Source organism: Branchiostoma lanceolatum, chromosome 2 (genome assembly GCF_035083965.1).
Source record: "Branchiostoma lanceolatum isolate klBraLanc5 chromosome 2, klBraLanc5.hap2, whole genome shotgun sequence".
In the NCBI taxonomy this organism is placed as follows: domain Eukaryota; kingdom Metazoa; phylum Chordata; class Leptocardii; order Amphioxiformes; family Branchiostomatidae; genus Branchiostoma; species Branchiostoma lanceolatum.
The window spans coordinates 23641040-23661205 of NC_089723.1; the positions used below are offsets into that span (position 1 = coordinate 23641040).

Genomic DNA, 20166 nt, shown 5'->3' on the forward strand with positions numbered 1-20166 from the left:
CATAGATGGCAGCCAAAGATAAATGAAGCTAAAACTGATATGCCATGATAGAAAAAGGACATTATATGCTTAGCACACACAAAAAAGCTAGACTTTAGAACTTACTTAAAAGGCTAGTATATTTACCTTAGAGACAGACTTTCTTTGAGGGAAGCAGACTAGTTTTATCTGGATCAATCCGCTGTTATCTTGGGTTTTGGTTCAGTGCACATTCCATGAGCATACTAGTAGGCCAGTTGATGTGTACTATGATAAGGCCTTACATCCTAAGTCTGTAAAATGTCGCTAGAAATGTAATATTGGAACCTGAGTACTGACCAATTATTAATTCTGCTGCCTACCCAAATCTTTCTTTTATTTAGATAATGTTTGACCAAAATAACTAATCTGAAGAACCCATCTACTGGGCTTATATGTTTTGTTAACCATTTATCTTTTTAACCATAAATAAGGGAGCAAAGGCAATCATTCATTGTATCAGCTTTTTATTGTGAAGTGAATCTCAAACATCGAAGTGCTGAATAATGTGGACAACATGTCCAGATTTTCATCATGAATACAAAAAATGTATATTCATGTTTCACTGGTGTCTTACACTAGAGTACAAAATGCAGTTTTTGAAAATATACATAGGTCTATCTACATGGCACTGTTTGCAACACATAAGTCCTTAATGCAGCAATCACGTGGCCAATAGTATCTTATATACATCATGTTACCAGCACACGCACACACACACACCTTAAAAGTTTTATAATCAGCTTTGAGATCTCTGTATGATGGACGGATCCTCACTTGTATATATATTTATATGTGTGTATATCATACATCACTGCACATCAATAATATTCATTTTTGCAAAGACTTTCACTTCATTAGAAGAGTCTTACATCCAAGCACCCTTGTTTTGGCAAATTGGAATAACCCTTTGTATTTTGAGGTCAATATCAACATTTGTCATCATAGACAATGTTTCAGTGGCTTATATTGAAGTGGCTCAATGTACAATGTACATGCATGCCACTGGGAAAATATATAATGCAGATGTACCACTGCAAGTCCACACTGTAGAGAAACGTTCACACTCCTGAGGCAACTTGCACAGATCTTGAGGTAGGTGTGGCTTGTACGGAGTGCAGTGTGTGCTGAGCTGTAGTTGTTTTTTTTGCACATGGCACATAGTCTCTTAACTAGTCGCTGCAACGTCCTCTTTGATCTCCATATCCTGTGGAGGGTTTTCCAGCGCCTTCAACTTAGCCTCTCGTACTTTCTTGGCGTGCTCCTCCTTCTGTCGTAGCCTGTCGCGCAGGGCCTTGAGGTGAGCCTCTCGTTTCTTCTCGGCTTCGTTTACTTTTTCTTCCACTTTCTCAGCAAGTTCTTTCTGTTGTTCAGCGAAGACAGCCATGGGATCGTGTGTGCTCTCCTTTATTCTGGTCTGGATGGCTTTCTCTCTGACTTCCTGCTCTTTTTTCTGTGAAGAGGGAGACAAGAAAAGTTTAGGATATTGTGCAGGTGAGTCAATGTCAAAAAAGATATGATGGACTTTCATATTGTAAATGCATTGGAGTTTGCAGTGGTTTAAACAGTCCTGCTTTTTGAGGTAACCTCTGAATTCACCGCAAACTTAAAACCCCTGCACACATGCTTGTTTTATCTTCTGCTCGATTGTCGACCACCTTATTCAACCACAAACTAAAAACCACCACAAACATTCCATTTTTGCTTGTATGATAAAGTGGCCCTTCCTATTGGCAGACAAAGGACACCATTTAAATGCTCAAGCAGATGTCTTTGTGGTGTAGATTTACTTCAAGGGATTGTCTTGACTTGAATTCACACACAGTCTTGGTTGTGCTACTACTAGTACTCTGATAAGGTTTCCTGTGCTAATGTTAGTGACTTGCATTATTCCTATTGGCTGAAAGTGTACTCAGTGCAAGACCATGATGCTTATGAATACACACCACAATCATTGAAAAGGTGCTTAAGTACACAGAACTTATGTTTGTTACTGGTAACCAAGTCTTTCATAGCAGTTAATCATGTCTGCAGTGGAATTTACCAGTCAACCTCCTCTCTAAAAGCACTGTTTGCCTCAAGCAACTCATGACGTCAGACATCCTTTGTTCACTGTTAACTTTGGGCAGTACACAAAGTTTACTCTGATCATAGACCTTTATTACTGAGCTATTTTGGTACCTATTCATGATCAGAGGTATTGCATTTCAAGGTTTCTGTGCAAATCGGTCTACCTACATGAATCAACAATGTACTGATCTATTGTTTCCTAACCATTCACCAATGTTGATTTACAAAATATTGTATTGTAAGTCTCACCTGTCTTCTCTCCTCTGCTCTTCTCATCTTTTCTTCCAGCTCTTCCTTCGTAAGCTTCTTCTTCTTCCTCCTTCTCTCCAGTTTGGCCAGACGAGGCGGTGGCAGTTGGTTGACTGGCGGCAACTTGTTCCCCGGTCCCAGCTGGACCTCAAAAGCCAGCGACCTGCCGCCACCGCTGGTCTTTGGCCGTACCAGACCTTCCTGTTGGAGCTGCCGCAGGATGTCCTCGGATCTCTGTTTTCCACTGCGTGTTCTGGAAATGGCTTGCCCAGCCAACTCAAAATCTGCAGAAAACAAGAAGCGGATGGGAGAGGTTAATTATGTAATGAAAAATTAATTTTCAATACCAGAATATCTGTGTGGTTGTATACTGTCAAGAGCCTTCTAGTTAATTTTTTTGTTGGCACAAGAACCAACTTGCCTAAGTGGTGTGTACTAGACTATTTCTAACTAACAATGTCTAATTGAAGTATGTGATTTTAGGCAAACAGGATGCATGGTAGTGATTTGACGTACATGGAAGCTAACATACACATTCTCTTTGACAAAAGTTACAAAGGTCACCTGTTGCTATAGAAAAGGAAAAACAAAAACAAGTGTTCACTGGCATGTTCTCACAATGAATTTTTTTGATTTTTATTTTTTGTTGAAGATGACATTTCTTCCATCCTTGTCATTTGGCAGTCATCTCCACAACGTTTGATTGGATTCTAGGTGTCAGCCTAAGCCAGGGTATGTTTACTTTTGTCTCTGTTAGAAACCACAAACTATCACAAACAATGGGCAAGGGAACAGGATAAAAGTAGATTCACAATCCCAGCGCCAAAAGGTTTTAAATCCAGAACCGTAATCCTATGTCCCACACACTGTTGTGACAAAACCTGGCCCCACGTAGCAACGTGTAAAGCTTTCGAGGACAACCAGCTAAACACTAAACAATAGGACAATGGGCCCCTCCCCCACACAGCGGGAGTGCGAAGTACTCAGGTAAGGAAAACCTAAGCACGACCACGTCCAACTCCTGAAGGGTGTAAGGAATTTGGGGAAAACGAGATAAGAGGTGTGAAAATCTAATCAAGGTTGAGGTCTGATTAAATTTTGAGGTCATCAGTGCCATTGTAAAGAAGATAATTGGTAACAAAATACGACTTGTGTAAAGTAACCGAACCGGTGTTCTTTTCAATAGTCACTTGAGAAGGGCGTCCTTTTGAAGCAGGTCTTTTGGGTTTGCATGGCTTGACCAGAACTTGCAAAAATTAGTATGGGGGTCGAGGAAGCCATATGATATAGGACGTTCTGCTGAGAAAATGCAACTAACTGGTCAGGCCCATATCAAAACATCCTGTTGTTTTGCATGCCATTTCCTGGTCTAACAAGTATTTGACGTCATTCGTAACCACCCGGGAAATAAATGCAGGTGTGATAAACTTAAAGTTTGCTTAGAGAGAGAAAAAAAGAATCTGTCGAAATGAGATTGGTTTGCATGTACAGGATTCAAAACCCCTTGATTTGATGTTACTTCACTGACATGTTCACACATTTGCGTGGAAACTGAGAGATGTGTATTGAATACACACAACTTACCTGGAGTTTTTGGTCGTCTGTCTGTCTCTACTTGTCGCACATCATTTGGGTCGGAATCTTCCGTGATAACTTTGGCGTAGTCTTCTCCCAACCCGCTGTCACCGGATTTGTTGGACGATTTAGAAGTCGCAGACGACACGAGTCTATTTTCTCTGTCAGAGGAGCTAGAGTCCAGGCTTCCGATGGACGATGTCGATCCTGATAGTCTCTTCACCGCCGACTTTCCGCCGGAACTTTTCCTGCTCTTTCGACTCTTGGAAGATCCTTCTCTGACGTCTTTGGCGTTCGCCTTCATCTGAGTCGAGTCCCAGGCTTGACTTGCCGGCACGACTTGGGTGGCTTTTGAGCTTCCACAACCCATACTGTGTGAGCTCTGTGATCGAGTGGTGTAGAATAGTAGTCAGGAAATTTTCGTGAAGGGTCAACTCCTCAGCTCAGCTCCGAAACTACGTCGCTGACACTTTGCCACCTTCCCCCAGTAACTCAGCAAAACTGGCCGGAGTCGTCGCAGGTATAGCAATACACCTCCAGATCCAAATCAGCGTCTTCTCCCAGCCCTTTCTCCACTCGCCTGTCCCTTCTCAGCACGTACAAGCTTCCCTAGACTAGACTGCCCCCTTGAAACAGGAGCCCGGGTTTTGTTCCGGCGGCATTGCTTACCATAGCAACCGGCCTCGACCAATCAGAGGCAGACAACCTGTTGATACGTCGCCATGGCAGAGTGCCAAATTGAACGCATCAAACTGCTAGTAAAATGTTTGAGCATGTTAGTAGCCCTATAACAATAAGTGAAGTATTCACATGGATACAAAATTATTTTCAAATATTAATCTCATGGTCCTGTGGTACATTTTTATTGGGATTGGATCGCGATCACAAATAAATCGACATTATGATCTACGACTCATTGTCGAGCTCTGAAATATAAACAAAACGTTCGATTGGTTACGACGGATTACGAACGCTCCCGAGGATTGACGTCAGAAGCCGATGTTTTGTCAACGCTGTCCTGGTCTCCCCGAGCGTCTCCGATGTTTCCCGATTGTGTTTGCTTATTTTGGTTACCTGTTACTAAGTACACCAATAGGTCAGTAGGCCGGTGGTAGGAATTCACCACAGGTACGGTGTATGGTGGGGAAACAAGACCGAGCCGGATGGACGCGAAATGTTCTCAAATTGAAGTGACAGCCTGCTTGCGTTTGGGATCAGTTTGCTGCTCAAAGCACAAGACCCCAGGCAGGAAAGGGGATGAAATACGTTCGGTAGATACAGTGGCCATGGGTTATCCTTGAGGTCTTCATTTGCTTCGATGTATTTGTCCCACTATTTACAATTGTTCTCTGAGACTTATATTAGATAGATCTGCTTTTCGCGCAGCCTAAGAGTTGGGGTGACAACATATAACACATATTTGTGGTCTGAAAATAGCAAACAAGATTCCGTAGGACACAAACCTCCGTGAAGTAATTTTGGTGTTTGTTGTGTGGGCTTAAGCGTCAAATTGATACCCTCTGACACTCTGTGTCGACAGCCGGCGTGCCAACTTTCAGGCAAATCCACCAAAGGGATCTTCATTTGTAGACGTGAAACTATGAAAAAAACTCTAGTAACGAATATCTAATAAATTATGTAAATGAGGCCCTAACCTGAATAGTTTATATCTAATAATGTTCAAATTTACTTCCAAATGCCGCATGAATGAAATTTTACCATCTTTTACCACTACGTAACCATGCGAATTTATGCAAATTAGATCCTCAATTGCATAATTGATATCTATCGATAACCTTCTCTTTCTCAGTTACATATGTCACAAGTTTGAGAATCATGTCATGAAATGCAGTGGATTTATAAACTTCCTCCTTGATTATGTAAATTAGCTCTTGATTCGTCTAAATCATTACTCAAGCTATCTACATACAAAAACGCATGTCTATCCGTCAACCCCAACCCCGTCTTGGTTTATTCTCTTTCAAAGTCGCTCTTAAACAAAATTGGTAAAACACAACCTTCTTGGCAAAGGTAACAAAAATTTCTTTAAAAGCCGTTTGTCACTTATATACAGCCACAGGTAGCTGTTTATCATAAGCTAAGCTGTAACCAAGTCAGTCTAGCAAGCCTGACCCGGCACCTGCTTAGAGGTCAGATTAATGCACATGTGTCGCCTACGGTACGACGTCTGTTTGGAGAGCGAAAAAAAAGTGACACCACCCACATGTACAGCAACAAAATTCCATATACTTTTCGAAAGCATCTCTGTGTTAAATTACTTTTTGATGGACGGTAATACTCACGTGTTAGAGCGTACCTAATACTTGAACACCGCATGGCTTGTCCCGCCACCACAAAATAGGGCGTAATCTTCTCATCTCTCCTAACCAGAGCCCTCGGATTAGTCCCTCAGACTCCAAACAGCAGACAAACTATCATTCCACTATCTCTTATTCTCTCTATAGTTTTTCCTACCATAGCTACCCCTAAACTGCCCAGATTTAACAAAAGATCCCACCAAGAAAAAATGTCAATGGTTTAAAACATTGTTTTCATTTGGCGTTAACTGCTGAGTCCCCCTCAAGCGTTTAATCATGGTACTGAAATGCCGACTAGTGATCTGTGACGGTATTGCAAGAAATTTTAGACAGTTCCAAGGGTGCACTAGGTAGCACTTCAGTACCATGATTGCATTGTATTGAAGAAAAGTATTGCATTCATGATAAATTATTCAGAAACCAGACTTAGTCATAAGGAGACTGGACAATGCTAATCTTTAATCTAAAAGAATGTTACAAATTTGCTTAAACATACAAAGTATTAGTAAGAACTTGAACTTTTTGTTGCTTGCCAACTCCTTTCTTAATAAATGGTTAAAGCTAGTGTATCATCTTAGGTATGAAAAGTTAGTCCAGATCTAAGATACATTCAAGAAGATTACAATTAAGTCTTCAATAACTGGAAATCCACATTTTGGTATCCTCCTGCACAGGGCTATCCCATGGGACACACAAATGCCTTGTAAATGCCTTTATGCTTAGGTTATGCTTATTCAGCCTCAAATTCTTACTCTATGCTGTTGCATGTCTGCCATATTGGATTTTCGTATTTTGGGCCCTGATTGTGTGTGCCAAATGTTGAGCTTGTCTTATTTCATAGATATATATAGAATATCCATAATCAAGACGCTGTAAAAGTAATCTGATACTGAGTTAGCAGGGTTGATTCAAGGCATTCATGTATTTGTCCCACTTAGGAGGATGCATTTTGGCTGTTGAAATGCTTCATCATAACTTGTACTGTTATTCTCCTCTACTCTACTCTACTGAACTCTATCATGTAATCATAACTTAAATCTACTTGTAACGAAATCTATGCAAAGAACTGCCAATGTAACATCATTAGGATACATATATAGTGAACCTAAGCTTTTCATGATGATTCAATGCATTTCTATCCTTGTGTCATAAAAATCTATAACTCTGCTAACTCAAGTAATATGCAACTAAAATAATAAAAAAGTAAGATCAGTAAGAAAAGAAAATAAGATTTTCAATTTTAGGAGTTACGGTCTTTGACATTTGTTAACAAAACTGGCTGATGCTAAATAAAAATCAGGGTCTGTTTCTGTTCACAATATAAAATGTTTGTATCATCATTCATTTGTAGGCTACTTTGATTATCAAATGGGGCTACAGGAAATAATACCACAAATGCTGCAAGATATCTGTCAGACTAATAATTTTCTAAGGATGTCAACAAAAAGCATCTAAAACAAGACAACTGTCATTGTTTACAAATGTAGGTCAAAGAGGTTCTTACACATATATGCTTAGAATCTTTTTACACTCCTGCTAGCTTTCAAGAAATCTACTATTTGCTGGCTAGGCAGCAAATATTTGGACCACAAAGTTTTTGGGACGAGGTGCTTGTTATATGTCACTCCCAATCTTCATCTCAGTCCTCACTGACGTCTTCATCATCATAGCCATCTTCGTGATCATGAATCATCACTGTCATCTTCCTCCCAGCGATGCTCTTCATAGTCGGAGTAACTACTATCATCTTCAAAATATTCCTCTTCATCTTCAAACTCATCCCTGTCTTCAATAACACCCAGGCTCTTTGGGACCATTCTTGCCACCAGGCAATCTTTCCTGAATGCCGACTGGAACCACTGGATTATGGGGTCGAATTTCATGTCTGTGCTTACTGTCTTTAGCCATGTGTCCGTCTCTGACTGGTACTGGAAGAGCTCAATCTCGGAAAACCTCATGACTGTTTGTCCGTATGAATGAATGAATGAATGAATGAATGATTTATTGCACAACAATTGCATCAGTGACAATGTATGGCAAATTACAGACAACATAGGTAACAATCTAGTTCTATACATGTATAAGAATATACTACTTACTATAATACTATATCTAGTGTGATCTATGGCCATTGCAACATGGAACTAATACAGACTAAGGGTTGTTTTTCTAGGCTAATTGTAATCTAAGGAAATTTCTAATTACTATAACGCTACATCAAATGCAATCTACTTAAATTACAACGTGGAGCTATATCTAAATTACAGACATTGTGTTGCGTGTTTCTAGTCTAATTTGCGACTTTACATTTGTCAATTCTCATTCAGGAATGGTACAGTTTCGTTTTTGCATAGCGTGGTAGATATATTGGCCTAGGTGGATAGATATGGAATCTGGACATGACATAAGTACATTAAATGTATCGCTATCTGTGTAAGGTAGGGTAATATTTGACTTACATGTAATTGATTGCATAAGCACTTGTCTTTCAGCATTATATGTAGGACATGTTATAAGAAAGTGGTACTCGTCTTCAATACTATCATGGCATGAAGGACAACGTCTCTGGTCTGCCGATATATTGCGATGGCGACCTTTTTCAATTTCCAGGCAATGTGCACTTATTCTCAGTTTGGTTATGTTGGTCACAAAATTTTTGTTTTGGATAGACAATAAGTAGTTTTCTATACTAAATTGAGTTTTGATTTTAGAGTACACTTTAAGTTTATTATTACTGTTTATTTTTTGTCTCCAATCAGAGAGGAATGTGTCCTTCATGCGTTCCTTGAATAAGTTTCCGAAATATTTGGCATCAACATTAGGATTGAGCCAGATATTTCGGAAACCATGTCTAGATAACATATCTTGGACATGAACAGCCCAATCTTGATCTTCTTCAACGGCTACATCATAAGCTTTTTTTACGATTCTGTCATTAGGCAAGTTGTTAAGTCTGAGCCAATATTTGATAAGGTGGGTTTGGGTGTCAATGTATAAAGGGAACGCACCTAGTTCTCCTCTTACGGCTGCGTTAGTTGAACTTCTGGGAACACGGAGTAAAATTTTGTAGTAGTTTAGGAGAACTTGTTCTAATTCAGGAACTTCATACGATATTTTTGGCTGTTCTACCAATATGTTTTGATTTCTTAATATGTGCGAATTTTTAATTATGTCAAGCTTATCATTGTATTTTTTCAGACGGACGAGTATCGGGCGGGTGGAGCAAGGGTCACTTTTCTTTCCAATACGATTTGTTTTGAGAATACTGACCTGCGATCCTAGTATTGGAGATAGGATGTTAGATATCATATTTCGAATATTTTCATTTGGTGATTCTTTTATTCCTTTAACAATAAGATCCCTACATTGGATATTTGAGCCTAGAATTTCGCTACAGTATAATAAAATTGGCTTAACTAGACTATCAAACAGATCTAATGCAAGGGAAATTGATGGATTGTAATTTGTTGATAGTACTGATTTTAGTTTAAAGGAGGCTCGGAGGGCTTTGGTTCTAATTTGTTTATTAGCTCGATTGAATGATCCCGAGGGGGTTATGTCTATTCCTAAATATGTGTACGAGGGTGTGATATCTATAGTGAATTGACGACATCTTTCTTACCCTTCTTGTGTAGGGTGAGGAGGTACAAAGACCCCCCGTGGGGCATCAGGATCAGATCATCTCCTGGGAAATCTGTGTCGGTGCGTTTCCACACATTGTCTTTAGGGTCGTACACCTGTACATAATAGGGCGAGGGGCTTTTCCTGTCGACACAGTAGATGCGTCCCTGGTACGTGATGGCCTGTGGATGGCGAGGAGGTTTGAGCATGTCTGCTGTCTTGTTCCACTTGTTCTCTGTGGTACTGAAGCAGTAGCAGCCCTTACTACTTATGACGTAAACGCTGTCATCAAGGGACACAGCTCGAAGTACAGACGACCACTCAGGGTCCGGATGGAAAATGGGTTGTACGGGCATCGGGTAGGGGATGGATGGTATGGTCTCCCACACATCGTGGCTGGGGTCGTACCTCTCTGCTGCTCGATTTGTGTTGTCACCACCGATGGCGTAGATGTACCCTTTCAGATGGACCAGTCCACAACTGGGGAAAAATTTAAGGTATTACTTACATGTATATCTAATATCAAGTCTGAAAGCTAAATCAAATTTACCGGATATACATCCCACCACCACATACATGAATATGTAACTTACATGCAACCTTTTGTACTCTAAGGTTGATTTAAACAAAATACCTCCCACAGCACTTCATCTTATCATTTCTCATCATGTTATTTCTGAAAGCTAGTAGCTTGCTTGAAGTGATTGCTACATAATTACCGATTCTAACATTACACTGGTGAAAAATTGCTTATTCTAGAAACATGGCGTTGGTAGAAACTGACTATTTCAAAATTTCCAGAGCAGGAGTGAAAATTATTGTGTGTTTATTCTTCAGTCATCCTCAAACAAAGTCCATGTCATATGGCTTTAAAATGAAAGTGCAGTTCCTTTGTATACTGTAAAAAAGTGAAATAAATGAGGCTGAGATCATCAGAGGAAGAAAGATATGTTCTTTTTTCCTGCATAGAGAGTGAAAAATACATTTGTAGGTACCCCTTAGTCTACAGCTGGGCTGTCACCTGACCCTCCGTCAAGGGACAGAACTTTGCTTGTGGGGACAAAAATTTCACCCTGTCTGTCCAAAAAATCTGAACTTCATGACATGAAATTGTTGAAAACGTATTTTCGTAAGCTTCAAATGACAGATCAAACAATGACAATTTACAACAAGGCACCCAAAACAATGAGTGGCAAGGAGAAAAATGTTAAGTCGGAGACAGCCCTGGGCTAATTTGAGGGCCTTGACTACCTGCAAAGACAGTCTCTGTTCAATGCCATGATAAAGTGACACCTACCTGAGTCGAGGTGAAATCAGGTCACGTCTGGATTCCCAGGCATTCTTCTGGTGATTGAATTGAAAAAAGGCTTTCTCCTTCATCTTCCCAATTTGCCCAGCCAGGTAGAGATCATCATCCGGGGTCACAGCAATTGACAAGGGACCAAGTCTGTCAGGCATATTCATTACATGCGTCTTGCCTTTCAAAGGGTCGTAGCAAATGGCATTTCTATAATTACCAGTTTCGAAAAAGTAGTTGTCTGGGATGATGAGCATTTCAGCTCGTGTGTGTCCCAAACGCTGGGTTTTGCTATCACTGTATACCAACTTGACGCCTGCTGATGGGCACTTACTCTCGACTGCCACAAGTTGGTCTGAGCTGATGAAGGACTGACGGAAGGACTTGCAAAGAGCAGGAAGGTGCTGCAAGCGTTCTTCTTGGTTGAAATCGATCCATCTTAGAGCAGCTTGCACAATGTCATCTTCTATGTTGGTCATTAGATCATCCCTGTTGAGCAGTGACTGGAGCAGGGGAAGAGACAGCTGGAGAAAGGAGGGTCGTAGCGCCACCTGGTTGAACCTGGAGAAATTACATGGACCATGAGTTGATTCTTAACGTGCATTTTTCTTAATCATGAGAAGCTTTTGGATCAGAACAAGCGAGTCTTAATATATTAAAATTTGGTACTTGTGCCAGTATGATTTCTGAACATTGCACCAGATTACATGATATAATGTGGTCTCTATATACACCAAAATTAGGTTCTCTTTTCTTTTAGCCATGAATACGCAAAATGTATCTGAACTAGTGCGGTGTACCTAAACATAACATCAGGTACAGGTACAAAGGTTTAGGTACCTGTACCTGAACAATTTGAAAAATTAACATGTGTTTTTCTGAACCTCTTCAATAATGACAGAAACATAAATACTGTTTTCAACTTGTCAGTATCTTTAAAAAAAAGAAAATACTAGGTTTCCTATACCGTCAAACTCTCTTGACCGGCCTGCCTGATTGATCTGTTGCATATTAGTTACGCTGTTCAAAGGTGTCACTTTGGTCACGTTTGGTGTTGCATGAGGCAATGGGGTCAGGAGATCAGTCACAAAATAAGCACAGACTTGGTGATAATTTATATCGGTACAGTACCTGTACTTCATGATCCGGTATTTTGGACCTGTACCTAATCAATTTTTATGGTACAGTACTGGTACGCAGCACTAATGTGAACATCCAAAAACTCATATTACAGTGACAATTAGTGTAGTTTACAGAAAGTGTTTTGTGGAACTAAAAGGCATATTCAAACATATAAATATGTAAAACAATCAAAGCTAACAAGTCATATGAAGACAATTGTTCTTAATCGCTACTTCATGCTAAGACAACACACGTTGGAAAGCCTGGATCAAACTGTACGGTCTGTTCTTGAGAACTATTTCTTCCCTACCTTATTTTAATTTTCCTTTCCCAAAATAACATGAAAAAGGAGTTTTTTATCTCTTAAAGTTAACTGTTCTTTTCTTAATTCATCAGCAACTCTACATTTCTACCAACATGGTCCACTGTACAACAATGAATGATGGTTGTTTCATTGGTGTGGCCATATTTACACATAGAACTGCTAACACATTGATATTGGAACAATGCAAAACAAAAAAACAAATACCATTAAACATACCTGGATGTGATGAAGCTCACACTGGCCTCCTGAAGCTTCAGGTCTGCCAGCATGTCAGCATACATCAACACATCTGTACAGTTGGACAGGTCAAGATGGTTCTTCATGTATTCTGCCGCCTGACGGCATACAAAATCCACCTGGAATGACACAACAGAGGGGTTAATCTGTAAGGGAGCCGCAGTGCCCAAGACCTCTTTACACTAAGCAACAGATAAGGCTGTGTAAATGTATCTAAATCCTGGTCATGTACATGAACTTGAAAAATTGTTTATGTACAGGTCTGGACCTGAACATCAAGTGTACCTGTACTGGATCAAACTAAAACCCTAGCAAGTGGAAAGCTTGCTTTTTTTTCAGTCTAAAAAATGGTAAGTGCCCTGTCAAAGATCATAATCTTGCACTTGACAATCAAGAAAACTACAAATCCTCATACAAAGATGACAATTTACCACTAACAAGACAGTTGGCTACATGTATAGCATATTGTGATCAACCAAACTTTAAGATTCCTAAATCAAGCTAGAACAGCCCAACAAAGGCCATGAAGCTGCGCCTTTAACTGGATAATGTTTTTTCTTTGCTAGTTTGTTTATTTAGCCTGAAAATATCGCTGTTAGTGGCCGGCCCTACTGTAACTGACTGTGACTGTAACAAAAATCTATTACAGATTCCAAAATACGAGTATACAATTAATATCTATAATGCACAACTAATCTATACAAACAAATACCTGTAGGAGTCTGGCTGCAGACATCACAGCCTGGACCTGGTCTGGCTTTGTCTTAAGGCAGCCGGTGTAGGCGTAGTCCAGAATGGTTGCCATAGCTACCTTACTCACATCCTTGATGTTGATCGTCTCCTGATTGGCCTCCGCGTAGCCGCTGGTGAACATGCTGCGGAAGTAGGGACTGCACGATGCCAGGACGGCGCGATGGCAGGGGAAACTGAGAAAGACATTAGTTTTATTCTTTGGTGAACTTTTACAAGATTATCAGAATTGGGAAATATTCTGGTTCAGGGGAGTCTAAGTCTGGAAAATTACTAACTCCAATAGTCCTAAACAATTTGATTTAGAATTAGAGTCTCAACGTGAGATACATTGATTGTAGACACACTACTTCAAACACTGGCTTTGTTATTGTACGCACATGAAACCAAACTCGAGGCCCTAGCTAGTTCTGTCATCCCTTCTTCACAAAGTGCACACTAGTCTGGCATATAGAACATGGGGCTGTCAAGTGGTCTGAGCAGCAAGATTTGTTTGTTTGATTTGCATAACCGGTAAACCACATTTAAGCGTGACACACCAGTTTTGTAGAGTTAGTACGTATACAAGATTGGACTGTAAGGTCTGATCCGGGTTAGACCCCTACTCTTGATTAGTGCGGTGGGATTTTCAACGTGCTGATGGTGCGGCTCTGCTATTACATGGGCCTCCGGGTTTACGTCCTATCCAATGGAACGTCCCTAACCAAAGCTAGGTACTCATTTTCACCTGACTCATGTGAGGAAATAGGTGTTAACTGAAAAATGCCTTTCCCAATTGCAAGGGCACAGCAATAATTGGGGCCTGCTAAGGATTCGAACTCAGAACCTTCCAATTCTAAGTCAACAACCTTTGCACAACACAAGACCACTTTGCCACCAACTTTAGGTCTATTTTGATCCCTTGAAAATGATAATTAATAATAACTAAATTATTGCATTTTAATCGTCACATTCCTGTAAACATGTCTAACATACACTTCTACTTTGTAATGCAAGGTTACCAGTTAAAGGTCAAGTTGTTAATAATGCCATTTGATGGACAACAGCTATCCTTTGGGAAGAAATCTTATAAATAATCTACTAGCATATCAAGCAAAATTCTGTTTGCCGTTGTATATTTCTTCTGTTAGATTTATCGCCATGCAAGCTTATCTAATTAAAAAGTCTGCAGTCAAGAATTCTTCCAGGTGGACCAATTTACTGCCAGTTGGGTGCTTCTCCCTGTCGTTTTCTAGTCGGCACATATCTGATAATTTCCCACATAAAGTACCATAAGTAGTCCACTGATAGCCTCTACCAGGCTCCGCGAGATGGCTGGGAAAATAGTAGGAATCGGCAAATAAAGGGAGTTAGCTACGGAGAGAGGGTCCAATCTGGAGAGAGGGCATATCTGCCATCCACGCTGAGGACCTCCTTAGGGTATTGTTTATCCACGGATGGCAGATATGCCCTCTCTCCAGATTGGACCCTCTCTCCGTAGCTAACTCCCTTTATTTGCCGATTCCTACTATTTTCCCAGCCATCTCGCGGAGCCTGGTAGAGGCTTGTCCACTGACAAATCACAACAAACAAATTATTGTTTACATCCATCAATGCCCTGACGCACAGGGAAACGTCCTACCGACAATAGATTTCGGCCATTCTATGCAAATTAGCGATTTTGCGACAGACCGGAAAATGGCGTCCGAACTGGCCCATTTCCAACTTCCCGCCAAACTTTACCTCCAATAAGACGAAATTTCTTTTCAGACATGCGGTCTAAGTTATTTTGCATACAAAAATGTCAGAGCAAGGCGCCAGTTCTTGTCGGGGGAAGATTGGTTGAAGATTGGCGGACAAGAAAGTAACAGAAAGTAACGGTCGCTGTTTTTTGTATGCATGACATGTCCTAACTTTGAAATGATATAGAATAACGTCTCTCCGTGCTACGATGTCAGAATTTATATCAAATTGTAGGCACATTTGTCATAAAGATGATGGCGAAAACTGCAGGGCAGTAGCATGAAGAGAAAGCTCAGCACACGTCCGCGAGTGGTAATACATTTAGATGTGAAGTTCTGATGTCACCTCGCGAGATCTCGCCCTGTTTTGCGAGTTTCGCGAGATCTCGTGTGATTTTGCGACAAAAAGCCGAATGACGGCCCGAAGCTGCCGTCGAGCTTACTTTAAGATGGAAATTTCACATATATATTATTGTGAGCTGCAGCGAGCAAATACGACATAGGCACCATTGTTAATGTTTCCCTGTGTGACGCGCACTCCGTAGCACTGCTGTACAAACCATACATCTTTGTCAACGACAGAATGATACGTCAGTCCTGGCCTGGTGCTTTGCTGTTCTACAACTTGTGCAAATTATGATACATATAAACGTTAACACTGAAGTTAAACAAATAAAATTTAAAGTCGACTAGAAGCTAGGAAGTAAGATAAAAAGTTGTGACAAATCATGTATGAAACTGATGAAGAGCAGATCGACCAAATCTGGAATTCCACACTTCCCTCCTGGCCGACGATTCTACTATATATTCAAAGTTCAAGTACATGTACATGTACTAAAGTTATATCTGCCCCCCTCCCCCTCGTCCTTACCTTCTCCCTTCCACCTCCAGGACCACGTCAGTCAGCTCCGCCTGCCTCCTCAGTTCGTTCAGTCCGCTGAGGACCTCCTTAGGGTATAGTTTATTTTGTACATTCATGTTTATAGCAACGATTTGAGCCAATATCAAGGAGACAATCGCCCTGTTTTTGCGTGTCTACCTCGCAGTCAGAAGTTTTCCCTCCAAATTTTGACCTTTGACATGCCTTGATACCTGATTATACCACGTAGCAATATTTCAGCTGGTGAACTTCTGAAGTAATGAAAAATAACTTACTACATTGTTTTTGTATGTAGAAGTAGCTTGGGTGATGATTAGTATAATGACTAAATGCTAGTTATGCATATCTGGAGCTAATTGCCTTCGCCGTAGGCAGAAGGGTATGATTTTTGGTCGGGATTTGTGGAGTGATGGTGTTGGCGATATAACTCTTGATGCCATGCACGGATGTTGGTGATTTTTAGTAAGTATGTTTCTGTTGGGGATCGGGAGACGAAGGTCCAGTTCGAAGATGGGTCTTCTGGGGGGGGGGGGGGTCCTTTGGTGCTGCAGTGGACCTTTTGTGTTTGTCGGTTTGTTTGTTGGTGGCATAACTCGAGAGAAATTAAATCAGGTTGTTGGGGGTTGGGGAAACGAGGGTCAAGTTCGAAGATGGGTCTTCTGGGGGGCTCCTACGGTACTACAGGGGGCATTTTTTAAATCTAAATTTTGAAGGAGGATAACTCAAAGCAGGGTTTGGTGGATCTTAATTGTTTTGGGCAGGTAGAAACGATAAGTGATGATTAACATATCAAATAAGATGCAAATCAGGTCCTTCTTTGCATGTTTAATGATAAAAAGTTGAAATTCCCTAATTTCCCTTTCAATTTGCTATTTTCTAGATGACGACCTATATACGAGGACACCTGTATACGAGGACACTGCCCACATGTTTGGGTTAATGTTACCACGTAGGCAGTGCTTTTCACACTGTCACTAAACGCATTACCTTTAACTTGGTAATGTTTAAAAAACTGACCTTATTACAAGTTTAAGCTAGCCTGAGTACCACGGTTAGCAAGCGAATTCTTTTGAGCCAGCGGTCACTACGGAGGTTGGTACTCAGGCTAAGTTTAAGCCACTTTTAAAATGATTTCTAACACAAAAAACACCTTCGAATTTTTATAAAATTATGCAATTATACAAAAGGTGTTTTTTATGTTAGAAATCATAAATCATATATGTATAGAGCTTCATTCTACTTAGTGTACTTGACAAATGTACAAAGCATAGGCTGCAAACAGCCTGTGCACGCGTACAAATATTAGTTACTGACAGCAAATACAGAGAGAATAATATTCCGATAGCCATAAAAACGCTGCAGCAACCGGAATACATTAAAAAATCTGTAAGAATTGTAACAACTGCAGTGAATGTAAGTTTGTTTGTTTGTTTGTTTGTTTGTTTGTTTGTTTGTTTGTTTGTTTGTTTGTTGGTTATGAAGCTAATCATTCTACCACTTACCACCGACTACAAATGAAACAAATTCCCTGCCAGTATCGCGAAAGTCTGACACGGTTTGATCATGACAGGCGAGAACTGCTAGCGCAGTCGCTGGAAGGTCCCCAGAACGGCCTTACATTGCGGACACGAGTGTCGGACGTCCTTCACAGACTTCACGCAACACGGCACGAAGCACAGGGCCAGCCAGAACCTGAGAGCGCGGAGAACAGATACAGGCAGGATTATGTGTAACACATTGATTCTACAGGTTTCACCATTATCACCCTTTTTATTTTCCTGAAACTGACATACCATGCTGCACACTCATGTGGCCATGTCACATTTTTAAAAGAACGTTCTTGGGAATTCTTGCCATGTTGCTGCACTAGCTACGCTGTACGGGCAGCTCGGAAACATTACGCACGGCAAATATTGTAGTGCACTCACCGATTCTGAAACCCAAGTACAAAGATAAGCATACAGAATATACATGTACTATTCGCGGTGTTTCAAACTTTCATAACTGAACCATTTTTCTAATCTCCAAGCACATGTAAGGGCCGTCTCATTTTGTGAGTTTTACTGCGGCCTGTTATCAAAAAATACAATACTTCAAAAAGAGAAATGTTGCAAAAAATAGGCATGCAACACTGCCGAGAATGAGTCGGATCCTTACATCTGCTTGGAGATTACTAGTACCGCTCTCCTATGCTAATTGGGCGCGTGGGACCTCCTTTCCTTCATTTGCCCGGGTTTTCATATACGAATGATAGTGAGAAACAAAACGGACGAAAGCTGTATATCCTTCGCAGACCTTCTAGGACCACCGGCGTTTATTTTTGCGAGGCGATCTCCCCGGCATAAGAACCTGGCCCATATGTTGAAAATCGTGAGTCAGCGCCTCCAAAATACACGCCGACGCTCCTAGAAGGTTTAAAAGGAAGGCTACGAGAGCTTACCCGAACACACACAGAAACAGAACAGACACCCAGAAGAGCTGTCCGTTGACGTTCTCCGTCTTGGTCATTACCTGCTGGTGACAACTGGGACATTCCATCCCCACCGGGTACTTACTGAGGACAGGTGCCGGCGGCAGGTAGCACACAGGCGGCTGGGGACCAGTGACAATCACGGTGGTATGGTGCGGGTCTGATCGAAACGGTAATGTCTTCGTTAACGTTTTGACATAGAAAAATAGATACCATTACATTTCATCATTTCCAATTAAAACGGGGAATTATACATCAGCCACTACCTCCAAACAAGAAGTCGACCCCCTCAGTAATATGTACATGTACATGCAGGTAGGTAGGTAGAAACATCAGATGGATCATATCAATATTGATAGACATTTTTCAACACTTTGTTACGTTATAGTATACGTGTGTTCCCTTGCAGTTGTCCTTCAGTCATGAGTTTGCAAATAAATATTACTACTATTCAAAGTTAATCAATAACCGTTTTTCTCGCATAATGCAGCAGTTTATACGGTGCTAAGAAACACAACAAGAAATCCTCAGCAATTTAACATATACACGAGGACAGGACCGAGGGATAGAAACAAAATAAAATGTCTGGTGACTGACCTGATGGATGCTGTGTAACTCCTCCATAGTACTGGTATGTGTTCCCGGTGCTGGGTGAAGGTTGGGAGGTTGTCTGCTGACTGGAAGGTGCCGAAGCCCCCTGTTCATCAGAGTACGGAGGAGGAGGAACGTTCCCGTTGCCCTGGCGTTCCGCCTGGTCTAACAGCCCTGCCTTCTCTGTAGCCATACCTGTGTTAGAAAATTACTTCTCTTACAGGCGATTGCAGCCCAACAGCATACAATACTGAGGTTTGTTAAGCGTTCTGGTATTGGCGTGCTCTTAAACTTTAACCCGTTTAAATTCTGACCATGCCGGTATAGAATTATTGCTACCCTTTCAGAAAAGTGACAAAAATGCAAAAAGAATGTGTGTAACATATAAGACCATATAACGTTACAGTAAGAAAACAAGACGTATATGTAAATTTTGTTTGCCCGGAAGACATAGTACAGTTCTAAATTTTTGAGAAGAAACACAACGAAGAAAAAAACGGACATAGCTTACCTGTTTTTGTCGAATTTATGGTCGGAAACGACTCCAACTTGTCTACCGGGTTATTACTTGGGTATTCTGTTATTTCTATATCTGTGACCTTGATCTAGACGAGTCCACTTAGTGAAGGTGTACCATGCAAATGTTTACTGTAGCGTTCGACAATCCAGAGGTACAACAACCGTGATTTGTACAACAAGCAAGTCGACGTAAGTTCATTCAAAGAGTGCAGCTACAAATATCGGCTTGGGGTTTAGTCCCCTCTCATACGACCTATCGTGACAAAATTGTTTTGTCGGTTGTGTCCACCTCCCTCCCACCTGAGGCTATGGTACGGACCAACATACGTACCTTGCTTGGGGGCTCTCCATAGGTTACGTGACCCACACAGGCGTGAACAATTTAAATAGTCTGACAATGATC

At 40.9% G+C, this 20166-nt stretch overlaps 3 protein-coding genes across 4 annotated transcripts; all 3 read right to left on the minus strand.

Annotated features, from left to right (window-relative positions):
* Positions 1 to 1156: 1156 nt before the first annotated feature.
* On the minus strand, positions 1157 to 4397 carry LOC136428042 (uncharacterized). Its single transcript, XM_066417296.1, has 3 exons — positions 3922 to 4397; positions 2338 to 2621; positions 1157 to 1471 (listed from the first exon to the last, which is right to left on the minus strand). Exons 1-3 carry the CDS (start codon positions 4280 to 4282, stop codon positions 1187 to 1189), a joined length of 930 nt encoding a protein of 309 aa, XP_066273393.1. The 5' UTR covers positions 4283 to 4397; the 3' UTR covers positions 1157 to 1186.
* A 5426-nt stretch (positions 4398 to 9823) lies between these two features.
* Positions 9824 to 16443, minus strand: LOC136426942 (kelch repeat and BTB domain-containing protein 8-like). Its single transcript, XM_066415661.1, has 5 exons — positions 16175 to 16443; positions 13545 to 13758; positions 12812 to 12951; positions 11149 to 11709; positions 9824 to 10331 (listed from the first exon to the last, which is right to left on the minus strand). The coding sequence occupies exons 1-5, from the start codon at positions 16279 to 16281 to the stop codon at positions 9824 to 9826; spliced, it is 1530 nt and encodes a 509-aa protein (XP_066271758.1). The 5' UTR covers positions 16282 to 16443.
* Positions 16444 to 16993: 550 nt separating this feature from the next.
* Positions 16994 to 20117, minus strand: LOC136428043 (lipopolysaccharide-induced tumor necrosis factor-alpha factor homolog). Of its 2 annotated transcripts, none has more exons than XM_066417298.1 (4): positions 20095 to 20117; positions 19251 to 19439; positions 18624 to 18813; positions 16994 to 17875 (listed from the first exon to the last, which is right to left on the minus strand). In XM_066417298.1, exons 2-4 carry the CDS (start codon positions 19435 to 19437, stop codon positions 17764 to 17766), a joined length of 489 nt encoding a protein of 162 aa, XP_066273395.1. In that variant the 5' UTR covers positions 19438 to 19439; positions 20095 to 20117; the 3' UTR covers positions 16994 to 17763. The 2 variants fall into 2 exon arrangements, with proteins under 2 accessions (XP_066273395.1, XP_066273394.1); XM_066417297.1 differs by lacking the exon at positions 20095 to 20117 and adding an exon at positions 19756 to 19866.
* Between the last annotated feature and the right edge of the window lie 49 nt (positions 20118 to 20166).

What these genes read in the sequence shown, in the direction of transcription:
- LOC136428042 (XM_066417296.1), bottom strand. Translation starts at nt 4,282, where the DNA reads ATGGGTTGTGGAAGCTCAAAAGCCACCCAAGTCGTGCCGGCAAGTCAA. An exon ending in CAGACGACCAAAAACTCCAG is followed by an intron (nt 2,622 to 3,921) that starts GTAAGTTGTGTG and finishes TGTTTTCTGCAG; the next exon opens with ATTTTGAGTTGGCTGGGCAA. An exon ending in GAGCAGAGGAGAGAAGACAG is followed by an intron (nt 1,472 to 2,337) that starts GTGAGACTTACA and finishes CCCTCTTCACAG; the next exon opens with AAAAAAGAGCAGGAAGTCAG.
- LOC136426942 (XM_066415661.1), bottom strand. Translation starts at nt 16,281, where the DNA reads ATGAATGTACAAAATAAACTATACCCTAAGGAGGTCCTCAGCGGACTG. An exon ending in GTGAGCTTCATCACATCCAG is followed by an intron (nt 11,710 to 12,811) that starts GTATGTTTAATG and finishes TAATTTCTCCAG; the next exon opens with GTTCAACCAGGTGGCGCTAC. An exon ending in CTGATTTCACCTCGACTCAG is followed by an intron (nt 10,332 to 11,148) that starts GTAGGTGTCACT and finishes ATTTTTCCCCAG; the next exon opens with TTGTGGACTGGTCCATCTGA.
- LOC136428043 (XM_066417298.1), bottom strand. Translation starts at nt 19,437, where the DNA reads ATGGCTACAGAGAAGGCAGGGCTGTTAGACCAGGCGGAACGCCAGGGC. An exon ending in AGTTACACAGCATCCATCAG is followed by an intron (nt 18,814 to 19,250) that starts GTCAGTCACCAG and finishes CGTTTCGATCAG; the next exon opens with ACCCGCACCATACCACCGTG. An exon ending in CTGTTTCTGTGTGTGTTCGG is followed by an intron (nt 17,876 to 18,623) that starts GTAAGCTCTCGT and finishes CCGCGCTCTCAG; the next exon opens with GTTCTGGCTGGCCCTGTGCT.